Below are 18,740 nucleotides of genomic sequence, written 5' to 3' on the forward strand. Positions count from 1 at the left end.
GAGCGCTGCACATCCGAGGGCCCGGGCCGAGCCCTGGGCCGCCCGGACGCCTGCGGTCGGCGCCGCGTGGCCTCCGCGCTCCCCGCCGCCGCCCGCGCTCCCCGCCCCGAGCACCGCCCCTCCCTCCGGCCCGCCTCCCGCCCCGCTCCCTCCCTCCCTCGGCGGCTGCCTCGCGGCGCTCCCGGCGCACTCGGAGCCCGGCGGGGACCGGGAGGCAGAGGCTGGTGGCCCTGGGTCCGAGTGCCGGAGCCGAGCGGGGCCTGGGGGCCGAAGTTTGCCGGCGGCTCCGGGAGGTGGCGCGGGTGGCTTCCAGCCCCTGGTCGTGTCCTCGCCGGGACCCGCCGGCGAGCCGCGGCCCGGCCAACTCCGCGGTGGGGACGCTGTGCCGCGAACTTGAGGTGGGAACTTGGCGCGCTGCAGCCTCTCCGAGCACCGCCGGACTGGCGGACTCGGGCTCCGGTAGGGGGAGATGCACGTGGCCGTGGCCCCGGCGCCCCAGAGGGGACCCCGGAAACCACTGAGGGGGGCGGCCGGGACGACAGAGGATCCGGGAGCAGCTGCGGGCGGTGGGGTGGAGCTCGCTCGCCACGGTCATGGTGCGGGTCCAGCTTCTTTTCTTCCCTGGGGTCCCCGGGGTGCGAAGTGACAGGGCAGGGGGGGGGTACATCCCGGCTGTGGCAGAGGTTTCTCGGCGTCTCGCGGGAGGATCCAGGGAAGAGGGAGTGTTGGGGGGAGGTGGTAGGGGGGCGTCTGTCACTCGCTCATTCACTCCATCCTTAGGCACCGCTCCGAAGGGAGCACCCTGTCAGTGGGCTTTATTGAGTCACTCATTAACGCCACAAGCTTTTATTGAGCGCCCACTGTGTGCTGGGCTCTGGGGACTCCTCAGCCTCCGGGGCTCCCTACCAAGAAGGGGCTCAGCCTGGATGGATTGGAGTCTTCGGATGAGGAAGGAAAAGAGAGAAGTTCATTCATTCATTCATGGATTGGACAAAGATTGGTTGAGCACCTACTACGCACAGCTCACCATGCCAAGTGCCCAACGTTCATTATTTCATTCATTTAACAGTTATTGAGGCACTGTGCTGAGGAGAGAACCGTGAAGGAGAGGGATGGGATGGGGGCAGGAGAGGATGGAAGCCAGCTTGCAGCTTGGAGAACATCCCCCCTCCCCATGTGTGTAGGCAGAATGTCACTGGACAGGTTGCAGAACAGCCTTTCCTTGGTTCGCCTACTGCATTCATTCTCAAGGAGGAGCAGGGGGAGGCTGGAATAGGTTGTTGGATAAGAAGAAAAGGTCTTTAAAAAGCTCTTTAGGGGAGGGTGGTAGTGGGGAGGGGGGCTGAGAAACACTGATCTAACCATGCCGATGAAGGGAGGCTCCCACCAATGGGGTGTATTAGTTAAGTTGTCCATTCCGCAGGCATTTTCTTAAGCACTTGCTCTTCTTAAGTACATACAGGGTGCCAGGCACCAAAGTCACCAAGGAGAACGAGACGGACACAGAGACCCCGTTTGCTGACCCCTCAAGACAAATGCAGGGGAGGTGGGAGAAGGGAGCAGGAACTGCTCTGATTCATTGTGTGTGTGTTAAGAGGGAAGGGGCTGCTTCTGACTCTATGAATCTAAGCAGAGGTTTATTCACTAGGGTGTGTTTGATACCCACACACATGACTGCAGTCAGAGTCACTTCAGGGACCCCCCCCCACCCCGGAGCACGTTTCCAAGGCAGATTTGGCACTGCTGGAGCCAGGGGAGGGGCAGGTACCCAGGACGTGCTGGCTTTCTTGAGTGGAGTTCTCAGAACCTGTCAGACCTGAGCTTGACCCTGTGTCCTCTGTCTTGGAGCTCTGCAGAGGCACCTGTCGAGCAGGGAGGGAGGGTGTGTCTGAAAGACAGGTGAGGATGGCCTCTGGGGATTGCCCTCACCAGTCATTCCCTAAGCCAGCCCATTCCAGTGGAAAGATGTCTGTCATGGGACCCACTCCAAACCCACAGGGGACTGTGAGTATGCTAGAAACAAGACAGCCCTGATTCCTGTCCCAAGCCTTGAGAACCCAGGCTGGGGGAGTCCTGGAGTCTGATTGGGGCAGATCTGGGGGCTAAGCTCCTGTCCCACTGCCATTCTGAATTCTCTGCACCAGCCACACAGCCGGGCTGTGGCAAGAGATGAGGGAGATGCCCCAGGGAACAGAAGAGCAGAGAGATGTGTCCTGGATGTAGGACTGAGAGACTCAAACCGAGACTAAGGAATTAACCCCCTGGACCCCTAAAAGGTGTCTTGACTGGGCTGTCTTTTCTCCACATCCCCCTTCCGAATATGTGAGGAAGAGTCAACGTTTCCGGTTGCCAAAGATACAGGGTCTGGGAATCCACTCTTGGTTGGCTCATTAAACCCAGAGATGGAGCCCCTGGGTGGAAGATGGCGGCTGGAGAAGCCACTCTAAAGAGAATTAATATAAAGGGGGAGGCAAGAAAGTCTAGCTGCAAGCACTCAATCCCTGGTGGCCATTTTTGTTCCATGGCAGCCAGTATTTTGACTGACAAAGTCAGAACCTGGAGTGAATGTGCTCCAGATAGGATCCGAATGGTGCCTCAGCCCTTCCCCTGCCCTGTGGTCACAGCCTCACACCTGCGTCTCCCCGGGCGGGCGGGCACGCCATGCTCTCCCTCGTTCCTTCCTCCATTCCCCGCCGCAGCTGACCATGGACACGCGGCCTCAACACTTGCTAAGGAATAAGAAACGAGGGATTGTTTAAGCCGGTGTCCCCTTCCTGCTGCCCCAAGGTCCTCACGGCTCTCCAAGCCTGTGCCTCTGCTTACGCCTGTGTTCCCAAATTGGGGGGCTGCAAGGAGGCAAAGAGAAATGGACCTTCCGGCTCCCACCCCAAAGCCCCTCCTGGTAGAAGGCAAACTGTTATTTTGCCAGAAGCAGAGCAGGGAGGCTCCAGAGGCTGCCTCTGTCTGGGGGGAGGGGTGTCTCCGGCATGTTCTCTCTTTGGGGGTGGCAGGGTGGAGGAAACAGCCCAGCTCCCAGCAAATATCCCCCCCACCCCAGTGACTTGGGCCCCAGCTCGCAGGAAGCAGGGCTGAGGTCCAGCATGGTTGGATTGTAACGAGGGAGGACGGGAGGAAGCCGAGGAAGATGGATCGCCCCACGCGGGCACAGCATCGCACAGAGGTCCAGCATGCCAGGACCTGGGCCAGCCTAATGGCTGGATCTGTTTTGATTAACGTTTTAATTGAGGATTAATGCGGCGTGACCCACCTCTGAGTCAGCCCAGCCAGGAGCCCTAACGTGACCGATGAAGCCGCACAGGCAGGGGAAGGGCTGCATGGAGAGATCAGTGGGGTGCCCTCGACACCCGATCAGGGTCAGGGGATCACACAAGTTGGCAGGTGTGGAGCGGGGTGGGCAGAAAGAAGCCAAAGACCGAGGAGCTCAGGAAACACTTTTTTTTTTTTTTAAGAGAGTTGCATTGCACTTGGTTCATTTCTTACTGCCACCTATTACCACCAATTTAGTGGCCGGAAGCAACAAATTTCTTATCTTACAGTTTGGGGGGATCAGAAGTCCAAGTAGGTCTCATTGGGCTAACATCAAGGGGCAGCAGAGCTGTGTTCCTTCTGGGGGGAGAATCCGTTTCTGCCTTTCCCAGCTGCTGGAGGCTGCCTGCCTCGGCTCCTGGCTCGCATCATTCCAACCTCTGCTTCTGTCATCACATCCCTTCCTCTGACTCTGATCCTCCTGCCTCCCTCTTATAAGGACCCTTGTGTGACATTGGGCCCACCAGTCGATCCAGGGTCATCTCCCATCTCAAGGCCCTCGGTTTAATCACAGCAGCGTAATCTCTTTTGCCATGTTAGGTAACATAGTCACAGGTTCCATCCAGGGCTTGGGACGTGGGCACTTTTGGGAGGCCACTGTTCTGCCAAGCACAGAAACGTGCCTCATCAGTTTATATTGCTGACGGGGAAACTGAGGCCCAGCCAAGCGAGTGGCTTGACCTCAGCGCCAGGTGAGATGGAGAGCCGGCCCTGAGGGCCAGCCCTCTGGAAGGCGTTGTCTGCTTCACATTCCAACTCTGAGAGAGGAAATGCAAGGGGAGGAGCGGGCAGGGGAGGTGCCAGGCGTGCTGTGCAGAAGCCATTCTAGCCAGCACAGAGCCCTTCTCATGTGCCAGGCATGGCTCCGAGCACTTAGGAGGAGAGTGCGATGATTACCCCCACTTTACAGCTGAGGACACTCAGGCACGAGAGGTGAAGTTATTTGCAGAAGGCTGCACAGGTGGTAAATGGTGAGCCAGGCAGCGTGGTCCAGAGGCCACACCCTCACCCCTGGCTGGTGCCTGTCTACACCATAGGAGAGTTCTGCCCAGAGACCAAAATGGCAACTGGGAACTTGACGCAAGCAGGAGTTTTGTTGATTTCTTACTCTGCTCTTGTGCAAATACGCAGTAGGAATAAAGATGGTTCCCCAGCTATGGGCAGTTGCCTGCTTCTCCCCATCCGCAAAGACTTTTCAAAAGCTTGTGCATAGAAAATAGAGACGAGAGACCCCATCCCTGGCTTGCTTCTGGTGCTGGACACCCTCTCCGCTCCACCAGGAATGAGCAATGCAGGGGCCCAGTAAAATGCAGAGTCAGGGAGGTTTGTTCAGAATCCCACAGACCTAGCTGGAGTCTGGTTTCATCACCAGAGTCATGAGTTTTCACTTCTCAAAGCCTCAATTTCCTCGTCTGTAAAATGGGGGTGTTGATAGTAACACCTGCCTCTTAGGGAAGGACGTGGGCTCGCACAGTTAAGGCTCTTCACAGCGCCTGGCGCCTGGTGTGTGATTATGGGAGGCTGTGACGTGTGTTGCTACAGCACTGTGAGTGGTTGGTGCTCTCTCTGCATTCCCCCCTCCTGCTCAGAAGAGGGACAGGCCTAGGACTGGAAGAGTGGAGTCGAGAGAGGACAGCAGTTGGTCAAAACCCTGGAGAGACCCAAGAGGTGTCTTAGCAGTTGGCATCAGCACATAACAGTTTGTGGAATCCTTCCTGTCCTTGATGGGATGTGGCCCTGGGGATGAGAGATCAAGCGACAGTGATCATACCTGCAGCAAACCTCCATTCACCACATCCTCGTAACAGCCCAGTAAGGTCGGCACACTTATCCCCACTTTATAGGGGGAAACAGGCCCAGAACAGGGCCGGCGCCTCAATAGGTGCAGTCGGCTGTATCAGGCCGAATGGGTATGAACAAAAGCAGTAGTAACAGCGAGGCAAGCCTGACTTAGACCTTCCTCCCATCCTGCTACCCCCCAGGCCCTGCACCCCACCCTCAGTCAGATGCTGACCACAGAGCAGCCTCATGGTGGCGGGGGGGGGGGCTGCCCCTCAGAACTCCTCCTGGCTTCAATGCTCATTCCTCTTTGGAAATGTACTCAGCCCTCCATCATAGCTCGTGAACATCATCTTTCTCCCAGGAAGAAGGAAAAGAAATTGCACGGGGAGTGTCATCGGATCTGTGGGCTCACAAAGGGGCATTTGATCAAGGCAGCCCCAGTGCAGAAGGTTTTTCTCTCTAAACAGAGGGTCTCCACTTCTCCAGTGAAGCTCCCCTAGCGTGGGATCCACAGAGGCTTCCAGAACCCCAAGGAGGTTGAGCAGTTGGGCAGGGGGCTTTCTGCCAAAGCCCAGAGCAGCTAGAGGGTCTGCAGACCTTCCTGGCCCCCTCCCTTTTCTCTCTCTCAAACGTCAGCAGGCTCTCAGGGAGCCTTCGAAAATGCCAATTCCTGGGCCTCCCCCTTGGGGATTCTGATGGAGAGGCTCTGGGGAGGGGCCTGGGAATCTAACTCCACTGAGTCCGGGGAGATTCCGAACGCAGTGGCTTGATTTTTTTCATCTTCTTCTTCTTCTTTTTTCTAAAACCTGGATTAAAACCCAGGGTTGTACTAACCACACTCTACTTCATACCACTCTTCATCACTGGCCTGTGCCAGGCCACCTTAGTCACTGTTCCCTTCATCCCAATCCCCATGCTTATTCCCCTCCCCCTGCCCTCCCAGGCACCCTCCCTGTGGTTGATAGAGGTCCTTACATGTGCTCAAGTCTTCGTAACATATGTAATGTTGTGTGTGTGTTCATTTACATAAATAGCATAGTGCTATAAACTTCTGTTTCTTTTTCCACTCGGCACCATGTTTTTAAGACCTAAATGTGTTGCTAAACCTACATCTAGTCCGTTGCTTCTAATTCCTGTGCAACCTCCAGGCCTCCGCCATCTGCATGGCTTGTTCATTTCCCCCCTGGGAGGGACACTGGGAGACCTCCTAGCACCAAAGCAACACAAGCTGCACGTTCTTGTGCCTTGTTCCTCGCTTAGATACGAGTCCCCAGAAGCAGATGCTGAGTCAACTATTTGAGTGGAAATAATATATTATAGACAATGTCTATCACAACCCCTGTGGACCCAGGTCTGGGCAATATACCAAAGAGTGGGTTTCCTGTATCATAAGGTACATTCCCCTCAGTACCCCTGATGGCTTTCCCAGAGGCTATACCAGGCTGCACTCCCTCCAGCAAGGGGCTCTGGGGGTCAGACAATGCTGGGTTCCAGTCCTGCTTGATCAGGTCAAGAAAGGAGTCACAGTTGGCTGGTGGAGGGGGAGGACGACAAACCTCCCTCATAGCTAATAATAATACAGCAGGCCCACTGAGGGTCCACAGGGTGTCAGGCATTGGGCCAAGCACATCGCCTGTGAAATCTGCTTTAGTCCTCAGCATAACTCAGGGAGGTTGGAGCAACTCATATTCCCATTTTACAGGGAAGGAAACTGCATCTCAGAGGCAGGACATGACTTTTCCAAAGTCACAGAGTGACTGGGCTTGAACCCAGATGTTCAGACTTCAGAGCTAGTGGGCTCTTCTGCTTCCCCGTCTTGGGGTAGTCAGCAAGTTGCCCCCCAAGCTGGAGTCTAACCAGCTTTTTCTCAACAGCCCCTGTATTTGTCTCCTATTGCTGCTGTAACAGATCACCACAAACTGAGTGGTTTAAAACAACAGGAACGTCACAGCATTGTAAATCAACTATACTCCAAAAAAAAATTAATTAATAATTTTAAAAACCACGAACTTACTACCTCACACTTCTGGAGAAGAGAGGTCTCAAATGGGCATTACAGGACTAAAATAAAGGTGTGGGCAGGCTGTGCTCCTTTCTGGAGGGTCTAGGGGAGAGTCCATTCTTTGCCTGTGTTGGTTTCCAGAGGCTGCCTGCTTTCCTTGGCCCGTGGCCCCTTCCATCTTCAAAGCCAGCATTGGCCAGTCGGGTCTTTCTCACAGTGTTGCATCACTCTGATGCACCCTCCTACCTCCCTCTGCCATCTTTAAGGACTCTTGTGGTTGCATGGAGGCCCCAGAGACTCCAGGAAAATCTTCCCACCTCAAAGGAAACCGATTAGCAACCTTATTTCTGTCTGTAAGCTTGATTCCTGCTTGCCATATAATCTAACATATTCAGGGGTTCTAGGGGTTTGGATAAGGACACGGACATCTTTTGGGCGGGGCAGGGTGGGGATTGGGGGGATTATTCTGTCTACCAGAGCCCCCCTAGTGGTGTCTACCCACACTGACCACTCGGGCCTGGGGTGGAGTGCATCTTCAGCAGGAAAGTGGGTGCTGGGCAGCAGGCACTGAGCACAGGGAATACCGGCTTCTGCGCCTCGCCGTATCTTTGCTAGCCTGGCCCTCCTGCCCACCCCAGCCCAGCCAGGTCAAAGCTACCAGCTAATACCATCCCCTCCCCGACCACACATGATCATCAGGTCAGCTTTGGTGGTCTGACACCACCCATCCATCCATGTGTGAGGCCCCCATCCCTGCTCTCTCTCCCTAATTTGCCCACACCCTCTCCTGTCCATCATCCCACAGCCAGGAAAGGCTGCCTCTAACTCAGGCCTCATCACAGCACCACCTATCGGTCACCTGGGTGAATGGCACCACTGGAATCATCCTGCAGCCTAGTCTCTCCCCCTCACCACACTCCAGTCCTGCAGCAGGTCCTGTCAGCTCTTCCACCAAAGTCCACCCCAAATCCATCCAATTCTCCAGACCCCTCCACTGATCCAAACCTTGATGGTCTCTTTCCAGAATGACTACAGGGGCTTTCAGCCTGCTGTCCCCAACCCAGCCTGAATCTTCTCCTGAGGATGCCTCGCCCACGAGGAATAAACCCCAGCTCCGTCTGATGCCTGCCGATGCCCCCACACACATCTTCTCCTACCTTCCCCTCACTCACTCTGCCCAGCCACTCGGGCTTCACTTTGGTCTTTGACCATCCAAGCCCATCCCCAGGTCGGGGAGCAGGCTCTTCCCATTCCCACCACCTGAGACACCCTCCCCCAGGTCCTCCCAGGGCTGGCTCTGCCCCCAGGGTCCCCTCCTCCGAGAAGCCCTCCTGGGTTAGCCCTCCAGCTAACATTGACCCCCAGTCATTTCCCATCTGTCACCTTGTTCTGTTTTCATCACAGCACCCACTACAGCCTGTGTACTTACTTAGAGACTGTCTCCCCCACTAGAACGTCACCTCCGTGAGGACAGGGCTGGGTCCGTCTTGTCCTCTGCTGTGCCTCCAGACCTAGCCCAGTCCGACACATGATAAGTGTTGACTGAATGCATGACGGCTCCCTCAGGACGACTCCTCTTCATGCCCACCATCGGAGCCCCTTTTTCAAATGGCTGCCTCTTCCCAAGTACACATATAGACCCTAAGAGGCAAAATCATTGAATTTCACCATGCTCGAGAGCCGACAGACCTAACACTGTAGGGTAATTTTAAAAGATCAGCCTTTTTGTGAGGGTATCAGGCTGGGTGAAAAGAAGCATTACATTCCAGAAGCAGGACTTTGGAGCCTGTTTGATCTATGATCCTCACCCGAGACTCTAGCGTGCAGAACTGTCACCCCACACCCATCAGACTGGGTAACCCCAAGACCAAAGGCTCGGGAGAAGTGCTCCCCCCTCCTCGCTTAGCAAATTCCAGCATCTGGGCCTCCCCAGGGCCCTCTGGCCCTCTGCATACAAGCAGCCTGAACGAAGCATGCTTTTTCTCTCCTCTCCATTCTAACAAGTCTCTGAGACAGGACAACTTTCCACATAGGAGGCTGAGGCTTTAACTCACAATTGACGTGGGTCATGAGAGAAAAAAAAAATGAGGAATTGTTCATTGGGGGTGCTTTCTGCTGGAGGGAAATCGAGGAGGGTTGAAAGAAGAAATTCTGCAAGAAGAGAAGTGATTACAGATGTGGGGTTTCACAAGAGCTCTCCAGGGCTTGCAGGATGAGAGGAATATTCCTTTACCTTCATCACTATTCTTGCCAAACAGAATGTCGTTTTCCCTCTTGTCTTTGGTGGCAAAGAGAAAGCAGCAGAGCTGAAAAGCGGTCCCACTTAAAAGCGATCTTTCCCCTTCAAGGGATTCTAGCAGGCTTTGCCTGAGGAGATGAGTTCCAATTTTAGGTGAAGTTAAAAACACTCAACTCTTTAAAATCAAATCATTTTTTTCAAACACGGGTGTACCCTAGTTTTCCAAAACCTGATCTGTGAAACTATAGCTTGCCCCAAAGATAAATGAGTGGAGTGAGGATTTGCTTTTGTGCAAGAATTTGTTAGGAAGGCGCCCCTTTCAGATGTGGAAACCGCCGTGGCTCCTGTTAAGCACTGCTTCTCATCCGTGCAGGGCTGCGTGTATGTGTGTGGACCCGCGTGTGTTTCCCCTGAACATGTCCATAGCACAGATGGACACTCAGGTATCGGAAATAGTTTCCGTTTGTAATTGATAGGCTTTGCTGGTACCACTTGCATCCGTGGGGAATTGAGCTGGGGAGAGGAATGGTGATTTTTAAAAGCAAAGTATTAGACCCTTACTACTTTTCCCTGGATCAGCTGAATTCTGGAGAGCTCTGTTGCTGTCATGTAGGGGTCTCAAACTCAAATGCCTACAGGGGCCAGAAGGAAACATACATGAGAGAAGTAAAGTGGGTGTTAGGAAGACAACAGGGAGGGGTAGGGACTGTGGTGTACTGTAGCGTTCATGCCCTGCCTAAAGGGGGCAGTCATTTCTCAGCTGGAATTTGGGCCAAACATTACCAGATAGTCTGATTTTTCAAAAGAAACCAAGATATACAAATTTTTACAGGAAATGTCTCCATTTTCAAAATCTTCTCCAAGCCAGGCAAAATATTTGTGAACCAAATGCAGCCCATGAGCTATGAATGAATAAGCGATCTCATTCTAGTGGCACAAACCCTTAGCTTTGAGGGTTGGGAAGGAAGAAGTCTATAGAAGCTGAGATTTTGACGTCAGTTTCTCAGAAGTGCCCTCATCGTGTTGGCCTCACCAACAGGAAACGTAATCATTTGTTAAGCATTTCTTGGAGCTTTTATGCTGCTGGGCACAGGGATTCAGAGACGAGTAAAGCACACTCTTCCCCCAGGGGGCAAGCAGTCTACTAAAGGAGCCAGGCTTGCACACAGGTCATTCGAAAACAGGTGACAAGTGCAGTGAAGATAAATGGGGGGAGGGGCTGACATTCTATTTAGCTGGAAGAGCCAAGGAGGGCTTTCTGGAGGAGTGAGCATGCCTGTCCAATTCATTCCTGTATCCTCAAGAGGATGTTTACTGATATATGAGCAAACATGGCACCGTTGTGATAACTGTGCATTTTCTGGACATTGACCCTGATTTATGGCAAGTGATATCAGTTTTCCATGTGTGGAAGGAATACAAGGTGTCCGTTTGAGTTAAATACTAATAATAGTAGACAGTGGGAGTTCTCTGGTGGCCTACTGGTTAGGATTCCAGGCTTTCACTGCCATGGCCCGGGTTCAATCCCTGGTTAGGGAGCTGAGATCCTGCAAGCCACATTGTATGGCCAAAAAATAAATAAAATAAAATAATTTAAAAAATAATAGTAGACAGCAAGTATTGAGTACCTACCATGTTCCAGGCACTGTAGTAAGTGGTCTTAGACAGTACATAATTCATTGAATCCTCTCAGTAATACTGTGAAGTAGATCATATGGTCATACCCATTTTACAGATGAGGAATTGAAACACATTGAGGTCGAGTAACTTGCCCAGGCCACGTGACTCCAAAATCTATGCTTGTAGCCACAACAGCAGACAGACATTTATAACTCACAGTTCTGGAGGCTGGGAGTCTGAGATCAGGGTGCCAGCATGGTCGGGTTCTGATGGGGGCTCTCTCCCTGACTTGCAGGTGGCTACCTTCTCACTGTGCCCTCACATGGGACCTCTAGTGTCTCTTTCTCTACTTATAAGGGCACTAATCCCACCACGGGGGCTCCACCCTCATGACTTCATCTAAACCTAATCACCCCCCAAAGGCCCCACCTCCTAATACCAACCCATTGGAGGTTAGGGCTTCCCCCTGTGAATTTGGGGGAACACAATTCAGTCCATATCAGCAGGAGTCACTGTGGGTCTTTCCTCCCCTCTCCCCCCAGGCCCGAGAGGGATGTGAAGGCCCAAAATGACCCTCTTACCGGGAGACAATTCTGATTACGACTACAGCGCGCTGAGCTGCGCCTCCGACGCCTCCTTCCACCCGGCCTTCTTCCCCCAAAGCCAATCACTCAAGGGCGTCTTTTACCGCCGAGCCCAGCGGCTGCGGCCACAAGACGAGCCCCGCCAGGGCGGCCAGCCAGAGGACCGCAGGCGCCAGATCATCATCAATGTGGGCGGCATCAAGTACTCGCTGCCCTGGACCACGCTGGAGGAGTTCCCGCTAACGCGGCTGGGCCAGCTCAAGGCCTGCACCAACTTCGACGACATCCTCAATGTGTGCGATGACTACGACGTCACCTGCAACGAGTTCTTCTTCGACCGCAACCCGGGGGCCTTCGGCACCATCCTGACCTTCCTGAGGGCCGGCAAGCTGCGGCTGCTGCGGGAGATGTGCGCCCTGTCCTTCCAGGAGGAGCTGCTCTACTGGGGCATCGCCGAGGACCACCTGGACGGCTGCTGTAAGCGCCGCTACCTGCAGAAGATCGAGGAGTTCGCCGAGATGGTGGAGCGGGAGGATGAGGACGACCCGCTGGACAGCGAGGACCACGACAGCGAGGGCCCCACGGAGGGCGAGGGCCGCCTGGGCCGCTGCATGCGGAGACTGCGCGACATGGTAGAGAGGCCGCACTCAGGGCTGCCCGGCAAGGTGTTCGCCTGCCTGTCGGTGCTCTTTGTCACCGTCACCGCCGTCAACCTCTCCATCAGCACTTTACCCAGCCTGAGGGAGGAGGAGGAGAAGGTAAGAGCCCAGGACCACTCTCCTCCCAGAAGTGCACAGCCTTCTCACCTGCACTGTCACCTCCTCCAGGAGGTCTTCCCTGAGTGCACTGGCTGAGCAACACCCCAGTCCATCGTTGTGCTTACATCTGTTTATAAGTGTGTTTACATGTGTGTTGCCCGTCTCCACGTTCAAACACAAGCTCCATGCCTGTGCAGGTCTGCGCTGTGCCCTGCCCCCCCCAACATTGTCCAGCAGGGAGGAGGCACTCAGCCACTCCCTGTTGGATGGATGGCTGGCTGATGTGATCTATGATGTACCTGGCCCCAAGCTAAGCACATGACATATACCATCAAAATTTATTTCACCAACTTGCATCCTTTCTCAGCCTTCCTAATTCCCTTGCATGAAAATATCCCAGAAAGCTTTTTTGGGTCCTGAATATGAGTTTTATTGATAGATGTGTGTGTGTGCACATGACCTCAAATAGTGAGCATCTCTTTCTGTTAAATGAGAGAATTCCCATAAAGTGTTCACTCCAGGGCCTGATGGGGTGTGTGTCCAATTCTCAGGGATACCACTCACTTAGCCAGCAGTTACTAGGAGCCAAGGGCTGGGCTGCCACTCTGCCTGCATCTTATCTCCTCAGCGAATCTTCCAGCATCCTGGTATGGGAGGTGTTCTCACACCCACTTGACAGCTGAGAACACTGAGGCAAAGCAGCTTGCCCAGACCCAGGTCTGACTGAGTCCCTAGTCTGGTTCTTAAACGTGGAAGTATGGGTGCCACATGGCAGCGTGAGACCTCATCTAGCCCCACAGTTCAGCCTCCTTATGTATGAGACCCTCAGCCTTTGAGTTGGGACCCTTTCCCCATACATAGGGGTTCTGGAAGCAGGTCTCAAGACAGACCAAAAGGTTCAGATGGTGCAAATTGTGTAGGCATTGGAGAAATAGGTAGTATGGCGGTAGGAACTCAACATAAATATCATGCCAGCCAGCATTTATTGAGCACTGGCTGTGTACCCTGCATGTGCTAGGGGCTTTACATGAACTCTCTGATCAAACATTAGAACCACTCACCACGTGAGGGTTTTCCCAAACACATATATTATGGAAAAAGTAGCGATAGTGTTGCCTTTATAACTCGCAGGGAGTTTCTGACACTTCTTTTTTAATACACTGAATTTTAAAAACCAGTGTTAAGAAAACAGCACTCAACCAGTAAAATGAACTTTTGAGAAGCATAAGGGGTAGTGATGAAGGGGGCAGGGCTACAGCCAGACGGCCTGAATTTGAATCCCACTTCGTCCACTCTGGCTGTGTAACTGTAGGCAAGTTACTTAACCTCTCTGTGCCTCAGTTTCCCTACATGTCCAAGAGGCTGTGAACAGGCTCACCTCACAGCACTTGAGGGTTCAGCGAATGGGTCTACGGGAAGTGACTGGAACGTTGCCTGGCGATGTGCGTGCAGGAAGTGCTCACCATGAGGATTATACGTGCCTACCAAAAAAAGAGAAAATGCCCGTCAGTTGAGACCTGTCTGGAAGCACCTGTATTTAGTGTAGATTTCTTCTTGGCTCCAACATACACAATACTGATTTTATCAGGAAAATACTAACAAAGCCACAGTTTTATTCAACTTCTGATACTTGCTTTAAAAAAAAATACCCGGCCTTTTTCATGACTCAGTAAAAATGCTGTTCTTCTGCTTCATTTGGGGGACCAGTGGGGTTCACTGTTTCACCTGAGTACACGTTTGAGTGCCTACTGTATTCAGGCTCCACAGGGCAGACAGGATGACCAGAGTGGGTCTCCAGATTCAGGAAGCTCAAGTCTAGGTGACAGCCCCGTGACCATAAGTATGACACACAAGCCAAGGGGGCTCTTGTGAGAGGACCACCAACTGTGCTGGGGATACTTGGAGGGGAAGCACTCCAGGAAGGCTTCCCAGAGGAGGGGGCTTCCTGTCCCAGAGGTCTGAGATCTCAAAGCCTCACCCAGTACTAGTTCATCTCTCCAGCCTCTCACATATTCCTAGAGGAAAAGCTAGCAGAGCAGGTCTGGTAGAACCCAGCTGTGCCCGGGAACCGACAAGATGCCCCAGGTAGAACCATTTGTGCCTTCCCTCTCTGCCAAAGGCCCCTTTGAGGTTGAGGTCCAAACCCACTGGGGACGATCCACCGTCCAGTTGTATTGCAGACCAGAGCAACAGCTGGCAGCAGCCCACATGACAGATACAGCGCACAGATGTGTTTGAGTGAACCATGGAGTGCTTTCTTTGTATTGAATTGTCACAACATTTAAAACCCAGGAGATTTCATGTAAAACTCCAAATTTCCAGCTTCTCTTGAAAAATTCGGTGAGGCAGCCTCAAGACCGAATTCTCCTGGGACAGCCATCGGGGGCGACGAGCTAGATGGCTGCGCACCCCAGCAGGCCTCCGTCCCACCTGGGCCACCTCCGCGGCTTTCCCTTTGCCTGCCTGGCCTTCATCTGACACCCCGTCTAAACACCAGGCCAGGGCTCTTCCGTCCATCCTGGTAACAGATATGAATGGATCACTGGGCGCGTGCTGGGCCTTTCCAGGCACTGGGGTCCTGAGAGTGAACAATACACAAACTGTCCTGCCCTGTGGGGCTGCAGTCTCCTGGGGCAGTGGGGCAGGCAGGCAGGGCTGAGACAGACGATAAACATGGTAAATAAGTAACTTATTGAGCATATTAAAAGATGATGAGCATTACGATCAAATAGAGCAAGGGGAATCGGGGTACCGGAAAAAGGGGGAGGGCTTTTAAACAGGGCAGGTCCCAAAAGCCCTCCCTGGGAAGGTGATATGGAAGTAAAGAGCTGGAGGAAGGGAGGACAGAGTGATACGGGTGTCTGGGGGAAGAGGAATCCTGCAGGGAAAGTCAAGAAAAGTCAACGCTGAGCTGGGGGTGAGCCTGGGGTGTTGGAGGAGCAGTGAGGAGGCCCGTGGGGCTGGAGCAGGTGAGCGAGGCAGGCAGGGGGCAAGGAAGTGGGAGAGGTGGTGGCTTGGCCACCTGTGCCCCTGGGGGACTTGAGCCATCTCTCTGAGCCATGGAGGATGCTCAGCAAGGAGGGACAGGATCCGATTCACGTTCTGAGTCCCTCTGGCTGTGTGTGCGAAGTGGACTGCAGGGACCAGGAAGCCCAGGGAGGAGGTGCCTGCGACTGTGCAAGTCAGAGAGGGCGGTGGCTGGACCCAGGTGGGGCAGTGGACAGAGTGAGAAGTGCTTTGACTCTGGAATCATTTTAAACGAAGCACCAGTGGGATTTCATGAGGATTACAGGGGAGGCGTCAGGATGAGGCCAAGTCTGTCCTGAGCACCCAGAAAAATAGGATTGCTGATCGCTAAGAAGGGAATCCACAGTGGGCAGGTGTGCAGGCAATCAGGAGCCCAAAGAGACTAGATCGTAAATGTTCTCGACACAATAAACGGAACGATAATTATTCATATTGCAATATATACATGTATCAACTCATTGTACACCTTAAATTTGTACACCATGTTATATGTCAATTACATCTCAATAAAAATAAATTTTAAGAAGAAAGAAATCAGGAGCCCGTTTCGGGACACGATGAGTTTGAGACACCTACCAGACATCCCAGGAGGCAGCCCGTCTGGGGTGTGCAGTTCAGGGGCGAGGTCTGGGCTAGAGAGAGATTAGGAATGGTCAGTGTTGAGATGGTACTTCAAGCCCTAGGTCTGCACGGGATCAACCAGGGAGTGAGCATAGCCAGAGAAAGAGAGGACTCGGGGCCGCAGGACACGGACAGGCACATGCCCAGACCACCCTTCACCCGCGTAGCCCAGCCAGGACAGAGCCTCATGCTCCTTGCTGGTGGGACCGCTGACCTCTCCCCTCTCTCCCAGGGCCAGTGCTCCCAGATGTGCCGCAACATCTTCATCGTGGAGTCTGTGTGTGTGGGCTGGTTCTCCCTCGAGTTCCTCCTGCGTCTCATCCAGGCGCCCAGCAAGTTTGCCTTCCTGCGGAGCCCGCTGACGCTGATTGACATGGTGGCCATCCTGCCCTACTACATCACCCTGCTGGTGGACGGCGCCGCCGCGGACCGCCGCAAGCCCGGCACAGGCAACAGCTACCTGGACAAGGTGGGGCTGGTGCTGCGCGTCCTGCGGGCGCTGCGTATCCTGTACGTCATGCGCCTGGCCCGCCACTCGCTGGGGCTGCAGACGCTGGGGCTCACAGCCCGCCGCTGCACCCGCGAGTTCGGCCTCCTGCTGCTCTTCCTCTGCGTGGCCATCGCCCTCTTTGCCCCCCTCCTCTACGTCATCGAGAACGAGATGGCCGATAGCCCCGAGTTCACCAGCATCCCTGCCTGCTACTGGTGGGCCGTCATCACCATGACAACTGTGGGCTATGGCGACATGGTACCCAGGAGCACGCCTGGCCAGGTGGTGGCGCTCAGCAGCATCCTCAGCGGCATCCTCCTCATGGCCTTCCCCGTGACCTCCATCTTCCACACCTTCTCCCGCTCCTACCTGGAGCTCAAGCAGGAGCAAGAAAGGGTGATGTTCCGGAGGACCCAGTTCCTCATCAAAACCAAGTCGCAGCTGAGCAGCATGTCCCACGACAGTGACATCTTGTTTGGAAGTGCCTCCTCAGACACCAGAGACAACAACTGAGCCCAGAGGACACACCCCGCCACCGCCACCGCGAGGACACCCCCAGCCCTACCCGCCCTCTGAGGCTTGAAGCTATCGCCATCACTGCAGAAGCCTTCGAAGGCACGTGCTGCTTCTGAGCGCAGCCCTGGCCTAGGAGTGACCGAGCCACGCCCCAGGGAGGATGTCCCAGCGTCCATCCGCAGGGGGTCCCTGGTCCTCAGAGTCCAGAAGTGAAGCCCAGCACACAGCCCTGTCGGTCCCCCCGCCCGCCCCAGCCCCCATGCCTGTTTCCCTAATAAGGAAATGGCTTGTTCTTTCCACCATGTAAATAACATGCCCAGCAAAGACTTGCTTTCTGGGGCTGCCTAGAGAAAAAATACCAACAGCAGCAGCTACACGTCTGTCCTCAGTGTGGATCACGTGCGATTAAAGAAGACCGGTGAAAAAGAGAGAAAAAGCCTTCCACGGAGCTCTCTTAAGAGAGGAAACGGCACTTCCCAGCAAGGCCAGCCAGTGTGGGAGCCAGAAGTGAAAGGGCCTGTTTCCTTGGGTCCTTCATGCCTAGTGGGGTCCCCGTGGGGTTGGAGGAAAACAGGGCAGGTACCTTTGGGAAACTGCTGGTAAAGACTGCAGTCCCTCGCTCTTCTTTCTCTTTGATTCCTCCCACCTCCAGGCCTCTCTTTCCCTCCTTTTTCCTTCTCTCCCATCTGCTGTTCTCCTCGTTTGCACCTTAAGGCCTGTTTCTCAAACTTTTCCCCCAAGGCACCCCTAACAGCCTTGTAGACACCAAGTCAGCATTGCTGACTACAAAGGTGAAATCACTTGATTTTCTCTTTAAAAAAAATAGTGTGGATTTTTTTATTCTATGCCACATTTATTTTAATTTTTGAAAAAAAAATGCTTCAGACTGTTTATCTGAATCTAAATGTAAACCTAGATGACATTAGGTTGATGCTTTGGGAAGGTGGACCACAGTTTCCTGGGCCATCTGAGAGCATAGTCTGAAGCCCCCAAAGGCCTCCCTGGGCCCCTCAAAGACCTACAGAGCACCCACCCGACCAGGAACACCTCCTGATCTCATGCAGTGTGGATGGTGCCAGGTAGAGAGGGAGCCCCAGGGCAGCCCACCAGATTTACTCTGCTTGCAGAGTTCAGAGCCCCTCGGTGCCAGTCTGGAGAGGGGGCTTGGCGCCCAGGTGGCGGTCACATGCCTGCCTTCCGCCTCACAGATACCGCAGCATCGCTGGCTTCTCCGCCCCAAACACCTGCTGCCTTGGCCCCGGCTCCTCCCCTCGGCCAGCTGCGGAAAGCAAGCTCTAAAATAAATCTGGTCCCATCACTGTCCTGCCTAAACCCACAGCGGCAGCCATCACGCTGAGAATAAAGCGCAAATGCCCGGCATTGCCTGGGCCTGCTGCCCTCTCCAGCCCCATTTCCCACGTGTCTCTCTTTCGCTCACTCCATCCGACTACGCTGGCCTCCACACTGCTCTTTAGAAGCACCCAGCCCATTTCCCGCCCCGGGCCTTCACACATTCAGATCCCTCCGTCCTGCCGAGCACGGCAGAGCTGCCTCCTCCCATCACCTTCCTGACCACTTGCCTAGAGAATCCTCTCCAGCACGCGCGCTGCCCGCGCTCTCTCACCCAGCTTATCTTCTCCATCCACTTATCGGCTTCTGGAATTGCCTTGTTTATTTCTCTGCTCCTCACTTAGGGTCTGTCTCCCGCTCAAGGAGGTCAGTGCTATCGTGGCAGGGATTCAGCGATAGAGCTCACGGCTGACTCCCAACAGCT

The 18,740-nt window shown here is 54.1% G+C and overlaps 1 protein-coding gene across 1 annotated transcript; it reads left to right on the forward strand.

The window, feature by feature from the left end:
• The first annotated feature begins 216 nt into the window (after positions 1 to 216).
• KCNG1 (potassium voltage-gated channel modifier subfamily G member 1) lies at positions 217 to 17,724 on the forward strand. Its single transcript, XM_060032668.1, has 3 exons — positions 217 to 398; positions 11,513 to 12,312; positions 16,193 to 17,724. The coding sequence occupies exons 2-3, from the start codon at positions 11,539 to 11,541 to the stop codon at positions 16,961 to 16,963; spliced, it is 1,545 nt and encodes a 514-aa protein (XP_059888651.1). The 5' UTR covers positions 217 to 398; positions 11,513 to 11,538; the 3' UTR covers positions 16,964 to 17,724.
• The last annotated feature ends 1,016 nt before the right edge of the window (positions 17,725 to 18,740 follow it).

Source organism: Delphinus delphis, chromosome 15, assembly GCF_949987515.2.
Source record: "Delphinus delphis chromosome 15, mDelDel1.2, whole genome shotgun sequence".
NCBI lineage: Eukaryota > Metazoa > Chordata > Mammalia > Artiodactyla > Delphinidae > Delphinus > Delphinus delphis.

Bases quoted from the DNA above. Each gene is read 5' to 3' on its own strand.
- KCNG1 (XM_060032668.1), top strand. From the start codon at position 11,539: ATGACCCTCTTACCGGGAGACAATTCTGATTACGACTACAGCGCGCTG. The intron at 12,313-16,192 runs GTAAGAGCCCAG...CCTCTCTCCCAG, and splicing joins TGAGGGAGGAGGAGGAGAAG to GGCCAGTGCTCCCAGATGTG.